This window comes from Scyliorhinus torazame, chromosome 7 (genome assembly GCF_047496885.1).
Source record: "Scyliorhinus torazame isolate Kashiwa2021f chromosome 7, sScyTor2.1, whole genome shotgun sequence".
Taxonomy (NCBI): Eukaryota; Metazoa; Chordata; class Chondrichthyes; order Carcharhiniformes; family Scyliorhinidae; genus Scyliorhinus; species Scyliorhinus torazame.
Window position 1 is genome coordinate 162404614 of NC_092713.1, and position 15634 is coordinate 162420247.

Genomic DNA, 15634 nt, shown 5'->3' on the forward strand with positions numbered 1-15634 from the left:
CCGCCCCGACCACCTCTTCCATTTTCAGTTCCCACTCGGCCATTGCAGCAGCAACCCTATTGTGTGTGTGTTTCCCCCCCCCCCCCCCCTCCCCGCTAGATCCAAATCTAGCTCTTTTGCTCCCCCCATAATACTTCCGTAAGTCAGCTGACTCCTGCTGACCCCTCCCGTGTGGAAATCCCTCCTCATCCTTGCGCTCTCCCCCCCCCCCCCATCTCCCTAGCGCGAAAAAAAGCCCGCGCTTTCCCAAGCCAGCCCCGCCCCCTGTGGCGCAGCTCCTGTTGCGGCCTTATCCTAATTCCCCCATCCCCGAGTCTCACCTCCCTCCAGTACCGACGCCCACATTCCTCACTGTCCCCCCCCCCCCCCCCCCATCAAAAATTCTTTCCCCCATCCCCATTCATCGTCCCACCCGTGAAACATTCTGTCCCCATATTTACAACCCTGTATACAGTCAACATCTCCCCCACTACCACAGCTCCTCAGTTCGAGTCCAATTTTTCCGTTTGGATAAAGGTCCAAGCCTCTTCTGCCGTTTCGAAATAGTGGTGTCGGTCCTGGTACGTGACCACAGTCGCGCTGGCTGCAGCATTCCGAATCTCACCCTTTTTTTATGCAGCACCGCCTTGGCCCGATTGAAGCCAGCTCTCCTTTCTGCCACCTCCACGCTCCAGTCCTGATAAACACGGATCACCGCATTCTCCCATCTACTGCTCCGCTCTTTCTTGGCCCATCTCAGAACACTCTCTCTGTCCGCGAAACAATGGCACCTCGCCAATATCGCCCTTGGCGGCTCGCCAGCCTTGGGTCTCCTCGTCAGGACCCGGTGAGCCCCTTCTAGCTCCAGGAGGCTCGGAGAGGCCTCCGCACCCATCAGCGAATGGAGCATCATGCTCACATACGCCCCAGTATCAGCCCCCTCCACTCCTTCGGGGAGACCTAGAATCCGGAGGTTCTTCCTCCGCGACCTGTTCTCCAGGACTTCAAATCTCTCGGCCTAACGCTTGTGCAGCGCCTCGTAAGCCTCCATCTTCACCGCCAGGCCCAAGATCTCGTCCTCGTTCTCATTGTTTTCTTTCCTTCACCTCTCAGAGCTCTACCGCCTGGTCCTTCTGGGTCGCCTTCAGCCCCTCGATCGCCAACAGCATTGGCGCCAGCACCTCCTTTTTAAGCTCCTCCACGCAGCGCCTGAGGAACTCCTGTTGGTCCGGCCCCCATGCTGCTCGGTCTCCGCACTCCGCCATCTTGTTTTCTCCCCCTCGTTTCTGCCGCTGCTCCAAAGCTTTTTTTGTCCCTCCACCTCTAGTCCCCTCCATACACAATGGAAAGGGGGACCTTACTTCACCTTCCCACATGGGATTCGATCGAAAAAGTTCCGTTGGGGCTCCTCCGGAGAGCCCAAAAGTCCGTTCTAGCGGGAGCTGCCGAAATGTGCGGCTTAGCTCTGCATCGCCGCAACCGGAAGTCTCTTATTGTCTTACTCTAACATGTGATTTTATAAGCAGTTCAAGGAGATCCTTAAATCTGAGGCCATGTCAAGTGGTGATTTTATGGTAAGAAGTTTTACAACACCAGGTTAAAGTCCAACAGGTTTGTTTCAAATCACTAGCTTTCGGAGCACTGCTCCTTCCTCAGATGCCTGAGGAAGGAGTAGTGCTCCGAAAGCTAGTGATTTGAAACCAACCTGTTGGACTTTAACCCGGTGTATAAGACATCTTACTGTGCTCACCCCAGTCCAACGCCGGCATCTCCACATCATGGTGATTTTATAAGCAGTTCAAGGAGATTCTTAAATCTGAGGCTATGCGAAGTCAGCCATTGAATGGACAGTGTGACAATTGGCCAACCTTTGGCTATTTGAACCGTTAACAATTGTGAGTGAGGTTACCAGTATTTTACAGGTCTTTGATTTTGTGAAGCACCATCATTTTTTTGACCCAAGAGGTTTGTATGAAACACTGCAGGATGTTGTGCCGGAGTACCTAGTTCTTGGTGGGAGGGCATCATTCCAGAAGTACATCAGCTACGTTTGGAATGGCGAGCTTGTTTTAAACAGAGGTGGCCTGGAGTAACCGAAGTGTGAAAACTCTGCTCATCTTCACAACACATCCGGATTGGTTTCATTTTCTCTGTTTTGTAAATGAAACGCAACAAAGATCCTACTGATTTGGTTGAGGGAGAGAGACTGCAACTCTGTCACAATATAGGTTAATAATCCCCCAGGTTAAGAAAGCCTAATTCTGTCTACTTTTCAAAGAATTATACTGTCAATCGAAGGGGTCTAAACGTAGAAAGGCACTAATATCCATCTTATCATGGCAAACCTCTTAGTAAATTTTCAGTAGTATGCCATTGGAGTCATGTTTGCTTGGTTCCAAGGCGCTCACAGTCCAGGAAGATCCCAGTTACGATCCCTGGGCTGGGCCAAGTTACCAGATTGCAATGGTTGGGGAACTCCTTGTAAGCCTGGAGGGTTTATTTAAAAAAACATTGCAGCGTGATGCTGTGCAGTGTTTGAAGCTGCCAGTTTTTACAAGTATCACTGCAACACCAAACTTGCAGAGAAAATCCTGTCAAAGGCATTGATTAACTGTACTTGGCCTATTTACATGCAGTAGTGGTAGCAGTGCTGCAATATTGTTGGACATCTGAATTGTGCAAGGAGGAGATTCTAACCCAAACAGAGTTCTGAGTTTAAATTGTAAGAATTACATATTTTGAGGTACAAGATTAATGTCTGATAGCACAAATAAATATTGGCGGTTTGCTGACTCTCTCTCTCTCTCTCTTCCTCCACCCTTGCTTGCACGTCCATCAGGTTTCTTACCAAGCGGGAGCAGAAACTGATGCATCGGCGACGATATGCAGAGGAGCTGCTCGAATGGAAACGGCGGCTCGATGCTGAGGAAGCTGAGATCCGACGAATGGAAAAGCAGGCCCTGGCTGCTTGGGACAAGGAGCTCAAACAAAAAGTGGCAAAGAGAGAGGCTAGCGAAAGAAGCCCCGGATCTAAAGGTAAATGTTGGATTCTGTCTCTGATTCCATTTGTTTTCTTATTTTTCCAATATTTATCGCCCTTCAAGGCATTAGTATGTGTGCTGTTGTGCGGGCTGGTACTAAGTTGCAAAGTTGAGCTCTTTGACTGTGATGGCATGTTTGAGGCTGATATACAATCTTGTCAGTCTGGATTACAGGATATGAAGCAAGGGTGTAAACCTAGATTTGTTTGTCTCTTTAATTTAGGAAATCTGATTTACATAGCATCAGCAGTGATATGATAACCCAGCCCAGGTATTGGAACCAGGACCTTCCTATTCTGTGTCTTGGCACCACATCATAGTGCAGTTTCTCACTCAGCCTCTTGAGGGAGGCTGTAATTGAAGATTTTTCCTCCTTTGCTGTCTCTTGGTGGACGTTAGTTGCAGAGTCGGGAAGCAGCAGAAGTTGTAATCAGAGTGTGACTTTGGACAATGTTTTTGTAAGGCTCACATGGCTAACATTAACATGAGTGGAAAAATCACACTTTCTTGTGCAATATTGATAATTCATCATCTGATTGTTCTCATTAGCAACAACATCAGACTGCAATCATGTTGTAATGGTGGAGTGTTTTGGATTTGGATTATTGTCATGTGTACCAAGGTACAGTGAAAAGTATTTTTCTGCAAGCAACTCAACAGATCATTAAGTACATTAAAAGAAGAGGAAATAAAAGAAAATATATAATAGGGCAACACAAGGTACACAATGTAACTACATAACACCGGTACCGGTGAAGCATACAGGGGTGTAGTGTTAATGAGGTCAGTCCATAAAAGGGTCGTTTAGGAGTCTGGTGATAGGAGGGAAGAAGCTGTTTTTGAGTCTGTTCGTGCATGTTCTCAGACTTTTGTATCTCCTGCCCGATGGGAGAAGTTGGAAGAGTGAGTAAGCCGGGTGGGAGGGGTCTTTGTTTATGCTGCCACTTTCCCCAGGCAGCGGGAGGTGTAGGTGGAGTCAATGGATGGGAAGCAGGTTCGTGTGATGGACTGTTTTGTCTGTTAACGGGGTTATCTAATGGGACCTGAATTAACGCAAGGTGATTTCAGTGAATGCGCACATTCAGCTTGGTCTGGGCAACAGTTCCTAACCTCCCCTTGTGTCACTCCTACATGCTTCTGAAATGCAGAATACTTCGAAAGGAGGGTGGAGCTGAAAGCTGGTCTTACTGAATGGTGCATTTCCACTCTAAAGACTGATGTTAATCCACTGCACGACAAGTATTCTAACTAGTGTTCTTCTCTCTAGACACAGCCAGCGAGGAAGAATGCCCTGCACCATCTTGTTCCCAGCCCCACAGTGACAGTTCTATTCCGGAGGAGGTTGGAAGTCCACCTGCACAGACTGTAGAATCAGCATCAGTAGTCCTTCAGATGTCTACCAGTCCTGACCATAGTGTTTTCACTGATGATGGTTATTCCCAGGATTTTGAATCTGTGGCAACACACAGCAAACAGGTTAAAAAATATTTCATGTGTTTTTTTAAAAAAAAAGGTTTCCAAATGATCTAGTGGGTAAAGGCACTGCTCAAGGTTGCATGAGGCCAATTAGAATAGGAAGCTCATGACTCATAGTCACTTCCAAGTTAGTGGATCATAGCTACCTCTGCGTTAAAAAGGCAATCGAAAAGGAAAGAGTCAAATTGGACCCCTCCGAAAGGCCGCTGCCCTAGACTCGACATGTATGCTCAAGCCGTCAGGAGTCGCGCCGGCATCTCCTCATCTTAAAAAGAATCAACAGTGAAAGGAATTTGACCTAGATTTCCGCTCTTGATTGCTATTTTGGTATTCCTGCTCGGGTGTGTGCGTGTGTGTGCACACCTGCCCTAAGGCCTACCATCTAAGATCACGACTGGATTAGGTACCAGGGACAAGCCCTTATGCAGTTCCACCCTGACAAAACTGGGTGCCTTCAGGAAGGAAAATGTAAAACGTTTTTTGCTAGCTCTTGACAAGATGCATTCTTGGATCCTGAGGGAGTTGGAAGAGAAAGTGGCAGGAAGACTAGCATGGTGTATGTACCAAACGACTATAAAATGGCCAGTATTCTCTGGCTAATTCCCACTCAACATCTGCAGTAGGGAAAATCTTAAGAATCTTCAAAAAGTAACTACGTTGCTGCATATCTGGTAAGAACGCCTATTTTCAGGTCGATAACATCACCGTCTCTGCCCCATCTCTTTTGCTGAAACTCTCATTCATGCTTTTGTTACCTCCAGACTTGACAATTGTAACACATTCCTACTTCAGAAAGCTAGCAGGTGAAGGATAGTGCTGGAGCTAATCTTTACTCCATTTTATATTTATTTACAGAATTATACAGTGCAAACATACACCTCTTAATCCCACAACCACAGATATAGTTTTGTCTTTACAAGGGATAAGGGAACACCTGGTTAATGTGCAGCATACTGCATGCTATTAAATAAAATTAATATACAATTAATACTCCTGGATGACTTCCCACATTCTATTTGTAAACTTGAGATTATCAAAACTGCTAATCTTGTAGTTACAAATGTCCCAAGCACGCTGGAAAACTCCCATAACACCTACTCTATGTTGCCTTTCTTACCCATCCAACTGCCCAACTACCAACGCCAGAGCATTCCTAGGTTTTTGGAGAGAGGGTTGCAGAATTCTGTAGCTTTTTTGTGAAGAAGTGATTTCTAATTTTACTCCTGAATGGCCTAACTCTAATTTTGAAATTGTGCTTCCTTCTGGAGTCTCCCAAAAGAGGAAATAGTTTATCCGCATCTACCCTGTATAATATCTTTTATCATTTCAGATACCTTGATTGAAATACCCAAGAACCTTCTAAACTCAAAGGACTATAAACCAGGTTTATGCAACCTGTTCACACATTTTAATTCTTTAAACACTGGCATCATTCTGGACAATCTGATCTGTAACTACTTCAAAGCCAATCTTAGGAGGTATAGAATATTCAAGTTAGAAGATACAAGACTATTTAACCTAAAGATTTCAGAGTGATGTATACAGTCTTGGGCTGTACAATTTAGAAACACTTGGCGGAGACGGTAACATAGTGGCAATGTCAATGGATGTGTAATCCAAAGTCCCAGACTAATGCATTAATCTCAGTAATGGTTACCATGAAATCATGGTGATTATCATGAAACTATTATGAAGCCACCATCGATTGCCATTTAAAAAAAACCTTCTGGTTCATTAATATCCCTAGGGGAATGATATACAGTGAATGGTAGAACCCTCAAGAGTATTGAAAGTCAAAGAGATCTAAGAGTACAGGTCCACAGGTCATTGAAAGGGGCAACACAGGTGGAGAAGGTAGTCAAGAAGGCATACGGCATGCTTGCCTTCATTGGCCGGGGCATTGAGTATAAGAATTGGCAAGTCATGTTGCAGCTGTATAGAACCTTAGTTAGGCCACACTTGGAGTATCGTGTTCAATTCTGGTCGCCACACTACCAGAAGGATGTGGAGGCTTTAGAGAGGGTGCAGAAGAGATTTACCAGAATGTTGCCTGGTATGGAGGGCATAAGCTATGAGGAGCGATTGAATAAACTCGGTTTGTTCTCACTGGAACGAAGGAGGTTGAGGGGAGACCTGATAGAGGTATACAAAATTATGAGGGGCATAGACAGAGTGGATAGTCAGATGCTTTTCCCCAGGGTAGAGGGGTCAATTACTAGGGGGCATAGGTTTAAGGTGAGAGGGGCAAGGTTTAGAGTAGATGTACGAGGCAAGTTTTTTACGCAGAGGGTAGTGGGTGCCTGGAACTCGCTACCGGAGGAGGTAGTGGAAGCAGGGACGATAGGGACATTTAAGGGGCATCTTGACAAATATATGAATAGGATGGGAATAGAAGGATACGGACCCAGGAAGTGTAGAAGATTGTAGTTTAGTCGGGCAGCATGGTCGGCACGGGCTTGGAGGGCCGAAGGGCCTGTTCCTGTGCTGTACATTTTTTTGTTCTTTGTTCTTTGTTTGTTGAAATCTGACGTCCTTACCTGATCTGGCCTACAGATTAGGTGAAGGAATTGCTGTCCGGATTTGTGGTAGTGACAATTGGGATTGGATTGGATCGAAGGATAAAGGAATTGGGGATGCAAATTATGGGAACAGAGTGGGTAAATAAAAGAAAAGACAGATTTACATTTATATAGTGCCTTTCGGTGACCTGAGGTCATCCCAAAAACACTTTACAGCCAATTAAGAACTTTTGAAGTGTAGTCACTCTTGTAATGTAGGAAACATGGCAGGAACCATGGCAGCCAATTTGAGCACAAAGATCCCACAAATCACAATATGATAGTGTAATGTGATGACTTTTTGCTTGGGTAAATACTGATGGAATCTCAGAACTGTTGCAGCTCACAAGCTGAAGGAGATGATTTGCCCCCTTGTGCCTGCTCCAGGTCTCCAAATGAGTCCTTTGTGCCATTGTCCCTTAACTCTGCACAGTCTTCATTTTATGATAACAGTCTAATTCCCTTTTGAATCATTTGAGTAAACGTGCCTCCACCACGCTGTCAGGCAGCCCATTCCAGACCATAATCACTCATTGTGTGAAATGAATTAATTTTAAAGTGCATACAAAAGCTGTAGTCGCTTGCTGCTCATATTCACGGTCAACCCCTTAACTTTGCCATGAGGGTGCTTATGGTGGAGTACGAGACCCTCATGGCAAAGTTAAGGGGTTGACCGTGAATATGAGCAGCAAATGGCTACAGCTTTTGTAAGCACGTTAAAATTAATTCATTGGATGACAAGTATTTGAGATGAGCTGAAGACATGAAAGATTTCCTAGAAATACAAGTTCTCTGTTACAGCACTGGCTTCCAATGCCTCACTGCAGTGTTTGACAGAGGCAGAGAATCAGAAATTACAGTCACTTGTCTGCCTCCAGTAAAAAGTAGCTTGTATAGACTTGAGGGATTGAAAGACACTTAAATACAAAGAAGTCATAACCTTTGGGCTCACAGTGTGTCTGGGACCATATAGTGCAGATGGATAGACTGTTTGGTTAGACCAGGGATCGTGGTCTAAAATTTAGAACCAGACCTTCCGGGGATTAAATTAGGAAACACCTCTATGTGGTATTTACATAAATCGATGTGTCTTCTCCCATCATGCCAGTGACAGATATGGTCATCTCTGATCACTTTCGTCTCCCCCTTTTTTATTTACACCCCCTTTCCAATCTCGCGTCCTTCTGTGACCTTCCACGTGACTTTCCACAACACTTGACCATGTCAAATCCCATCTCATCTCCACTTTCCTCAAAAAACCTCCTTCCCTAGACTTGATCCACCTGTCCTGGTAAGCTGCTGCCCTATCTCCACTGTCCCTTTCCTCTCCAGATTCCTTGGAACGTGTTATTGTTCCAAATTCGATACCCATCTTTCCCGCAGCTCCATGTTTGGATACTACCACTGAGGTTTTCATCCCTACCACAGTATAGGTAGGGATCAAAGTCCTAAACTCCATTGTGTGTGACTGTGACCCTGATTACCATGCACTCCTCATGCTACTCTACCTGTGTACAGCCTTTGACACAATAGCGACTTACCACCACCTCATCAAGTGAAATTAATAATGGACAACAAATGCTGGCCTTGCCAGCAACACTTGTGTCCCATGAATGAATAAAAGAAAAGTTGACCACCACCATCTTCCTCAATGTTTATTTTATGGAGTACCCAATTCAATTTTTTTTCCAATGAAGGGGCATTTTAGCGTGGCCAATCTACCTACCCTGCACACCTTTGGGTTGTGGGGGCGAAACCCACGCGAACACAGGGAAAATGTGCAAATTCCACATGGACAGTGACCCAGGGCCGGTATCAAACCTGCGACCTCGGCGCCGAGAGGCAGCAGTGCTAGCCACTGGACCACCATGCTGCCCCATCTTCCTCAATGTTTAACACGTGGGTGTGTGTCAACATTTTATTTGACAGTGCCTCCTGTGAAGTACCATTGGAAATTTTACTGCATTAACAGTGCCAGAAACATAAGTTGTTGTTAGATCTCACAGGCAGCTGTGAGCTAAATGGTCGGTTAATCTATTTTTTGCCGGTATTAATTGATCAATGATTGTCGGCTAGACCAGAAGTGCTTCACTCGAAGGAATGCCATGGGATCATTCGCATTCACTTGAACAGCTGGTAAGGCCACGATTTCACCAGAAAGAGTGAGCATGTCAGGAGGCTTGAGATCCATATCTCTGCTTATCTGATCTACTTCCCAAATAGGAATTAATGCCAGCCAGGGAACTAATGTTGACTTTCTTTTCCTGTTTTACAGTCTCCTCCCTTGAAAGTGACTGTCAGTACATCAAAGCAAGATGGTCAGAAAAGCTGTTCCAACTTCAGTGTGCCGATCAGGCCTGCACTGAAAACCCGCCAAGCATCTGGCAGCTGGTCTGATGAATCTGTTTCTGTGACACAGTCGGGTAAGAAATTCCTAATATTCACCAGATTAACCCGAGTTTCTTCAAGGTTTTCAATGTTTTTGAGTTGCAAAGTAGCTCAGAATTCTGCATTCAAACGGCTCCGAGTACAGCACCGGTTAACCTAATTTTTGCCGGTATTAATTGATCAATGATCGTCGATTAGACCACCTAAGGTGCTTCACTCTAAGGAATGCCATGGAATCATTTGCATTCACTTGAATAGCTGGTAAGGCCACTATTTCACCGAAAAGAGTGAGCAAGTCAGGAGGCTTGAATTCCATCTCCCTGTTTATCCGATCTACCTCCTAAATCAGAATTAATGCCAGCCAGGGGAGGGGAGGGGTGGGGGACACTCTTGTGTTATATGAAGATGAAAATAGCAGCTGATGTGGCCACGCTGAAAGGGAAGAATGACATGGGTTCTGTCACAGGAGAGATGGCCCTCTCGTTTTGCTTGTTACTGCAGCTTTCTGCATCGCCACCCTGAATATAATCGGAGCAGACAGCCCAGGGTAAGTCAGCGTAGATATGGGAGGTGGTTTGTTAATATCGGATTATTCCACTTCCCTCTGCGAATCTATCGAGTGAGAGGGTGAGAGTTGACTGCATTGATCAGCATACTCCTGTGATTTACTGGTCGAGTTGCATGTATGTCTAAGATGAAGGAAGGATACCAGCATCTTTTTGCAAAGAATTTCATGCCACTAAAAGGCTTGGCATAGAAATAACACAGAACTGGAAGTAAAAACCAAATACGTTTTGCTGTGTATCTACCTTCCCAGTCACTGTGTCGAGAGGAACCAGGCTGTTCACAACTCGGCGACATGTTCAACCCCAAACAAAGCTTCCAGACTCCAACCCCTCTTTCTAACGTTGCTTATCTCTATTCCTGCATCAGTCGATCTGCAGCTGAAACCCTCATGCACAGCTCTGTTAGCCTCTGACTCGACCAATCCGGTTGTATTTTGGTCAGACTGACATTCCCTTACTCCACAAACTTCAGCTCATCCAAAGTTGAACAGCACTGAGTATGAAAATCATTAGACTGTTGCAGTGGTTTAAATTTGTTAACTTTCTCTGGTTACACAATTTAAATTACGAATTCTTGAAATCCTTCATGATGAATCTCTGCTTCTCGATATAACTTAATCTAGTTCAACAACATTTCCCACCCTCGTGCTCTCCAATCCACTGCCTCTGGCCTCATGTACATTCTACCCCCCCATTGTCACAAAGCCATTCACAGTCAATCATTTCTCTAAATTCCACTGCCTCTGGCCTCATGTGCATCTCCTCCCCCCCCGCCCCCCCCCCCCCCCCTATTGTCACAGCACCATTCACAGTCAGTCATGTTTCCGAAGTATAGAACCCACATTCTGTAATTCCCTCTCAACAATCCAAACACTCTCCTCTCCCTGACCACACACCATCAAACACGTCTCTTTGGCAAAGCTTTATAATCACCAGCTCCTAATTGTGCCACCTTTTTGCTCAATGTTGTTCTCTATATAACCAGTGCACAACATGCTCACTATTACAGCAGGACTGTCTGATTGTTCAGTGCAACTGTGTCTGATTAGTCAGTGTGCACACTGTGACTGTGTCTGATTGGTCAGTGTGCAACTGTCTGATTGGTCAGTGTGTATAGTGTGACTGTGTCTGGTTGGTGTGTACAGTGCAACTGTGTCTGGTCGGTGTGTACAGTGTGACTGTGTCTGGTCGGTGTGTTCAGTGCGACTGGTCTGTGTACAGTGTGACTGTCTGGTCAGTGTGTACAGTGTGACTGTGTCTGGTCAGTGTGCACAGTGCGACTGTGTCTGGTCAGTGTGCACAGTGCGACTGTCTGGTCAGTGTGCACAGTGCGACTCTGGTCAGTGTGTATAGTGCGACTGTGTCTGGTCAGTGTGCAGAGTGTGACTGTGTCTGGTAAGTGTGTACAGTGCGACTGTGTCTGGTCAGTGTGTACAGTGCGACTGTGTCTGGTCAGTGTGTACAGTGCGACTGTCTGGTAAGTGTGTACAGTGCGACTGTCTGGTCAGTGTGCACAGTGCGACTGTCTGGTCAGTGTGCACAGTGCGACTGTCTGGTCAGTGTGCACAGTGCGACTGTGTCTGGTCAGTGTGTACAGTGCGACTGTCTGCTAAGTGTGTACAGTGCGACTGTCTGCTAAGTGTGTACAGTGCAACTGTCTGGTAAGTGTGTACAGAGCGACTGTCTGGTAAGTGTGTTCAGTGCGACTGTCTGGTAGGTATGTACAGTGCGACTGTCTGGTAAGTGTGTACAGTGCGACTGTCTGGTAAGTGTGTACAGTGCGACTGTGTCTGGTAAGTGTGTACAGTGCGAGTGTGACTGTGTCTGGTAAGTGTGTACAGTGCGAGTGTGAGTGTGTACAGTGCGAGTGTGACTGTCTGGTAAGTGTGTACAGTGCGACTGCCTGATTGGTCAGTGAGTATAATGCGACTGTCTGGTCAGTGCGTACCGTGCAAATGTCTGGTCAGTGCGTACAGTGCCACTGTCTGGCCCGTGTGTACAGTGCGACTGTGTCTTGCGCCTATGTGCAGCGGCACGGGGTGGGGTCGGTAGCACAGTGGTTAGCACTGCTGCCTCACAGCGCCAAGGATCCTGGTTCAATCCTGGCCCCAGGTCACTGTCTGTGTGGAGTTTGCACATTCTCCCCGTGTCTGCGTGGGTTTCATCCCCACATTCCAAAGATGTGCTGGTTAGGTGAATTGGCTATGCAAAATTGCCCCTTAATTTTAAATGAACTATTTAAATAAGTGTACAGTGACGCTGTCAGATCAGTTGGTGTGCACAGTGCCGCTGTCAGATCAGTCGGTGTGCACAGTGCCGCTGTCAGATCAGTCGGTGTGCACAGTGCCGCTGTCAGATCAGTCGGTGTGCACAGTGCCGCTGTCAGATCAGTCGGTGTGCACAGTGCCGCTGTCAGATCAGTCGGTGTGCACAGTGCCGCTGTCAGATCAGTCGGTGTGCACAGTGCCGCTGTCAGATCAGTCGGTGTGCACAGTGCCGCTGTCAGATCAGTCGGTGTGCACAGTGCCGCTGTCAGATCAGTCGGTGTGCACAGTGCCGCTGTCAGATCAGTCGGTGTGCACAGTGCCGCTGTCAGATCAGTCGGTGCGCACAGTGCCGCTGTCAGATCAGTCGGTGCGCACAGTGCCGCTGTCAGATCAGTCGGTGTGCACCGTGCCGCTGTCAGATCAGTCGGTGTGCACCGTGCCGCTGTCAGATCAGTCGGTGTGCACAGTGCCGCTGTCAGATCAGTCGGTGTGCACAGTGCCGCTGTCAGATCAGTCGGTGTGCACCGTGCCGCTGTCAGATCAGTCGGTGTGCACCGTGCCGCTGTCAGATCAGTCGGTGTGCACCGTGCCGCTGTCAGATCAGTCGGTGTGCACAGTGCCGCTGTCAGATCAGTCGGTGTGCACCGTGCCGCTGTCAGATCAGTCGGTGTGCACCGTGCCGCTGTCAGATCAGTCGGTGTGCACAGTGCCGCTGTCAGATCAGTCGGTGTGCACAGTGCCGCTGTCAGATCAGTCGGTGTGCACAGTGCCGCTGTCGGATCAGTCGGTGAGCACAGTGCCGCTGTCAGATCAGTCGGTGCGCACAGTGCCGCTGTCAGATCAGTCGGTGCGCACAGTGCCGCTGTCAGATCAGTCGGTGCGCACAGTGCCGCTGTCAGATCAGTCGGTGCGCACAGTGCCGCTGTCAGATCAGTCGGTGTGCACAGTGCCACTATGTGATCTGTCGGTGTGTACAGTGCCGCTGTCAGATAAGCGAATATTGTAGCATCGTACGTTTGGTTACCCTCATGGAAGAGATTGTGCTGAGTGAATCTATAGTTTTACTGATTTATTTTCATCTCTATCAGCTAATGTTAGTGTGCAAATGCTGTTTGTTAACTTCTTATCTGAGCAAGCATTAAAATCTATTTTTAAACATTATGGACCTAGAACGAAAAGTTTCAAAGTGGATTCCTTCCTTTTCCCACATTTGGTTTTGTGTACTGTTGATAAATGAGTTGGTTGCGATGAAACCTGAAAAAATCTTCATCTGAGTGAATCCTTTACAGAAACAACATCAGACCAGAGTGATATTGAGAGCAGGATCCGTGCACTGAAGGATGAGCTCCGGAAGCGCAAGTCCATTGTGGACAAGCTGAAGAAAGAGCAGAAGAAACGTCAAAAGGAGAGATTGAAAGCACAGGAGGCTAGCCTCATCAAACAACTAGAGGTGAGATGTTTGGGGAAGGGACTTAATCCTACGCTATCCAGCCAGTTTACAGCTGGGGTATTAGAGCATCAGTCACTGCAGAAGCTGCAGTTGAGCGTGTACCACAGATTTTAAGCAAGTTGCCATGTAAATGCAGGTTTGACTTTTATCTCTGCTCCACCATTAATAACTAAGCTTTCATATAGCACCTAATGTTCATTCAAACCCCTTTCCGAAATCCCTCTGTATTTTCCCATCTCATCCTACTTTCAGGAGCTTCCTGAAAGCCTACATGCTTCACTGCCATTTAGGTAGCCTCTACTATGCTGTATGCCCAGCTTAAGTGGTGAAGCAACCTGAGGCTTTTTGCTTCATTATGCTGGATAAGTACAGGTTGTTGTAATGTTGTAATTGAGTATGTAAGTGCTTAGGAGGTGATGTGGGGGGGTTCCTCAATTAACAAACTTCTTATGACATTTAACCAACTAGGTTTATTGTTCTCCTTTGTAGTTTATCTTTTTAGTTACTTCACTTCGTTGACCCAGTGGCAGGTTAGAACATAGAACATAGAACAATACAGCACAGTACAGGCCCTTCGGCCCACTATGTTGCACCGAAACAAAAGCCATCTAACCTACACTATGCCATTATCATCCATATGTTTATCCAATAAACTTTTAAATGCCCTCAATGTTGGCGAGTTCACTACTGTAGCAGGTAGGGCATTCCACGGCCTCACTACTCTTTGCGTAAAGAACCTACCTCTGACCTCTGTCCTATATCTATTACCCCTCAGTTTAAAGTTATGTCCCCTCGTGCCAGCCATTTCCATCCGCGGGAGAAGGCTCTCACTGTCCACCCTATCCAACCCCCTGATCATTTTGTATGCCTCTATTAAGTCTCCTCTTAACCTTCTTCTGTCCAACGAAAACAACCTCAAGTCCATCAGCCTTTCCTCATAAGATTTTCCCTCCATACCAGCCAACATCCTGGTAAATCTCCTCTGCACCCGCTCCAAAGCCTCCACGTCCTTCCTATAATGCGGTGACCAGAACTGTACGCAATATAGATCAAAGGTTGCATGTAAAACTGTTTATTGGTTCAGAGATAGTTTTGCAATTTGTCTTTTTCAGTTGGAAAAATGAGATGGACTGTGATTCTTTAAATCCGAGTGTTTGGGTTTCACTCTCTCTCTCTGTCTCCTTCACTACCAGTCCTACGATGAATTTATTAAGAAGACCCAGGCTGAACTAAGTAAAGACCTTGATGTGGCCAGTTCAACCAAACCACAGATCAAAACCCTCTACTCAACTGCTGCCGAGAAGCCCAAGATTAAACCACCTTCTCTGCAAAGGTACTGTCAGTGTTAGATGTTAATTGTATAAACTTCTGAAAGAACGTCTGTTATATTGCTCTTTTATATGATAAATATAATAGTAATGATGACCTTATCCATGTGGGCTCTTGTTTTAGTTGGTGGGTGAAGGGTTCTTAGTTACTTAGAAGCAATAGTTGAGAGGAGCAGTACACTTACACAAACTTTACAGCAAAGAACCAAGCATTTGACCAACAGGCCAATGCAGGTATTTATGTTCCATATTTCATCTTGCCCTAGAGTTATGAGGATAAGGCAGACGCCATGGGCCTACTTATGCTCCTAAATCTGATGGTCTTATCACTGCATCTATCTGTTTCTTTCTCCATCAGTGCTTGTCTAGCTTCATCTTAAACTGATCTATATCACTCAACTTAAGTACTCCTGTAGTCGCAAGCTTCATATTCTCTCAGCTTGCACAGAGTAAAAAAATGTCTCCTGAATTCCCTATTGGAATAATTAATGCCTTTCTTGCATTTATGGCCTCTCATTCAGGTCTCCCTTACAAGTGGAAACATCTCTATCTTTACGTGATTCTAACACCTTCATATCATA

The 15634-nt window shown here is 46.2% G+C and overlaps 1 protein-coding gene across 4 annotated transcripts in view; it reads left to right on the forward strand.

Annotated features, from left to right (window-relative positions):
• Window positions 1-15634, forward strand: part of LOC140426656 (centrosome-associated protein 350-like) — a 319223-nt gene that overhangs the window by 271026 nt on the left and 32563 nt on the right. For all 4 annotated transcript variants that reach the window (XM_072511741.1, XM_072511743.1, XM_072511742.1 and 1 more), the window contains 5 exons: window positions 2819-3015; window positions 4288-4496; window positions 9330-9477; window positions 13565-13725; window positions 14919-15058. In XM_072511741.1, coding sequence (XP_072367842.1) covers window positions 2819-3015; window positions 4288-4496; window positions 9330-9477; window positions 13565-13725; window positions 14919-15058 — 855 coding nt within the window. The remainder of the gene's footprint in view (window positions 1-2818; window positions 3016-4287; window positions 4497-9329; window positions 9478-13564; window positions 13726-14918; window positions 15059-15634) is intronic.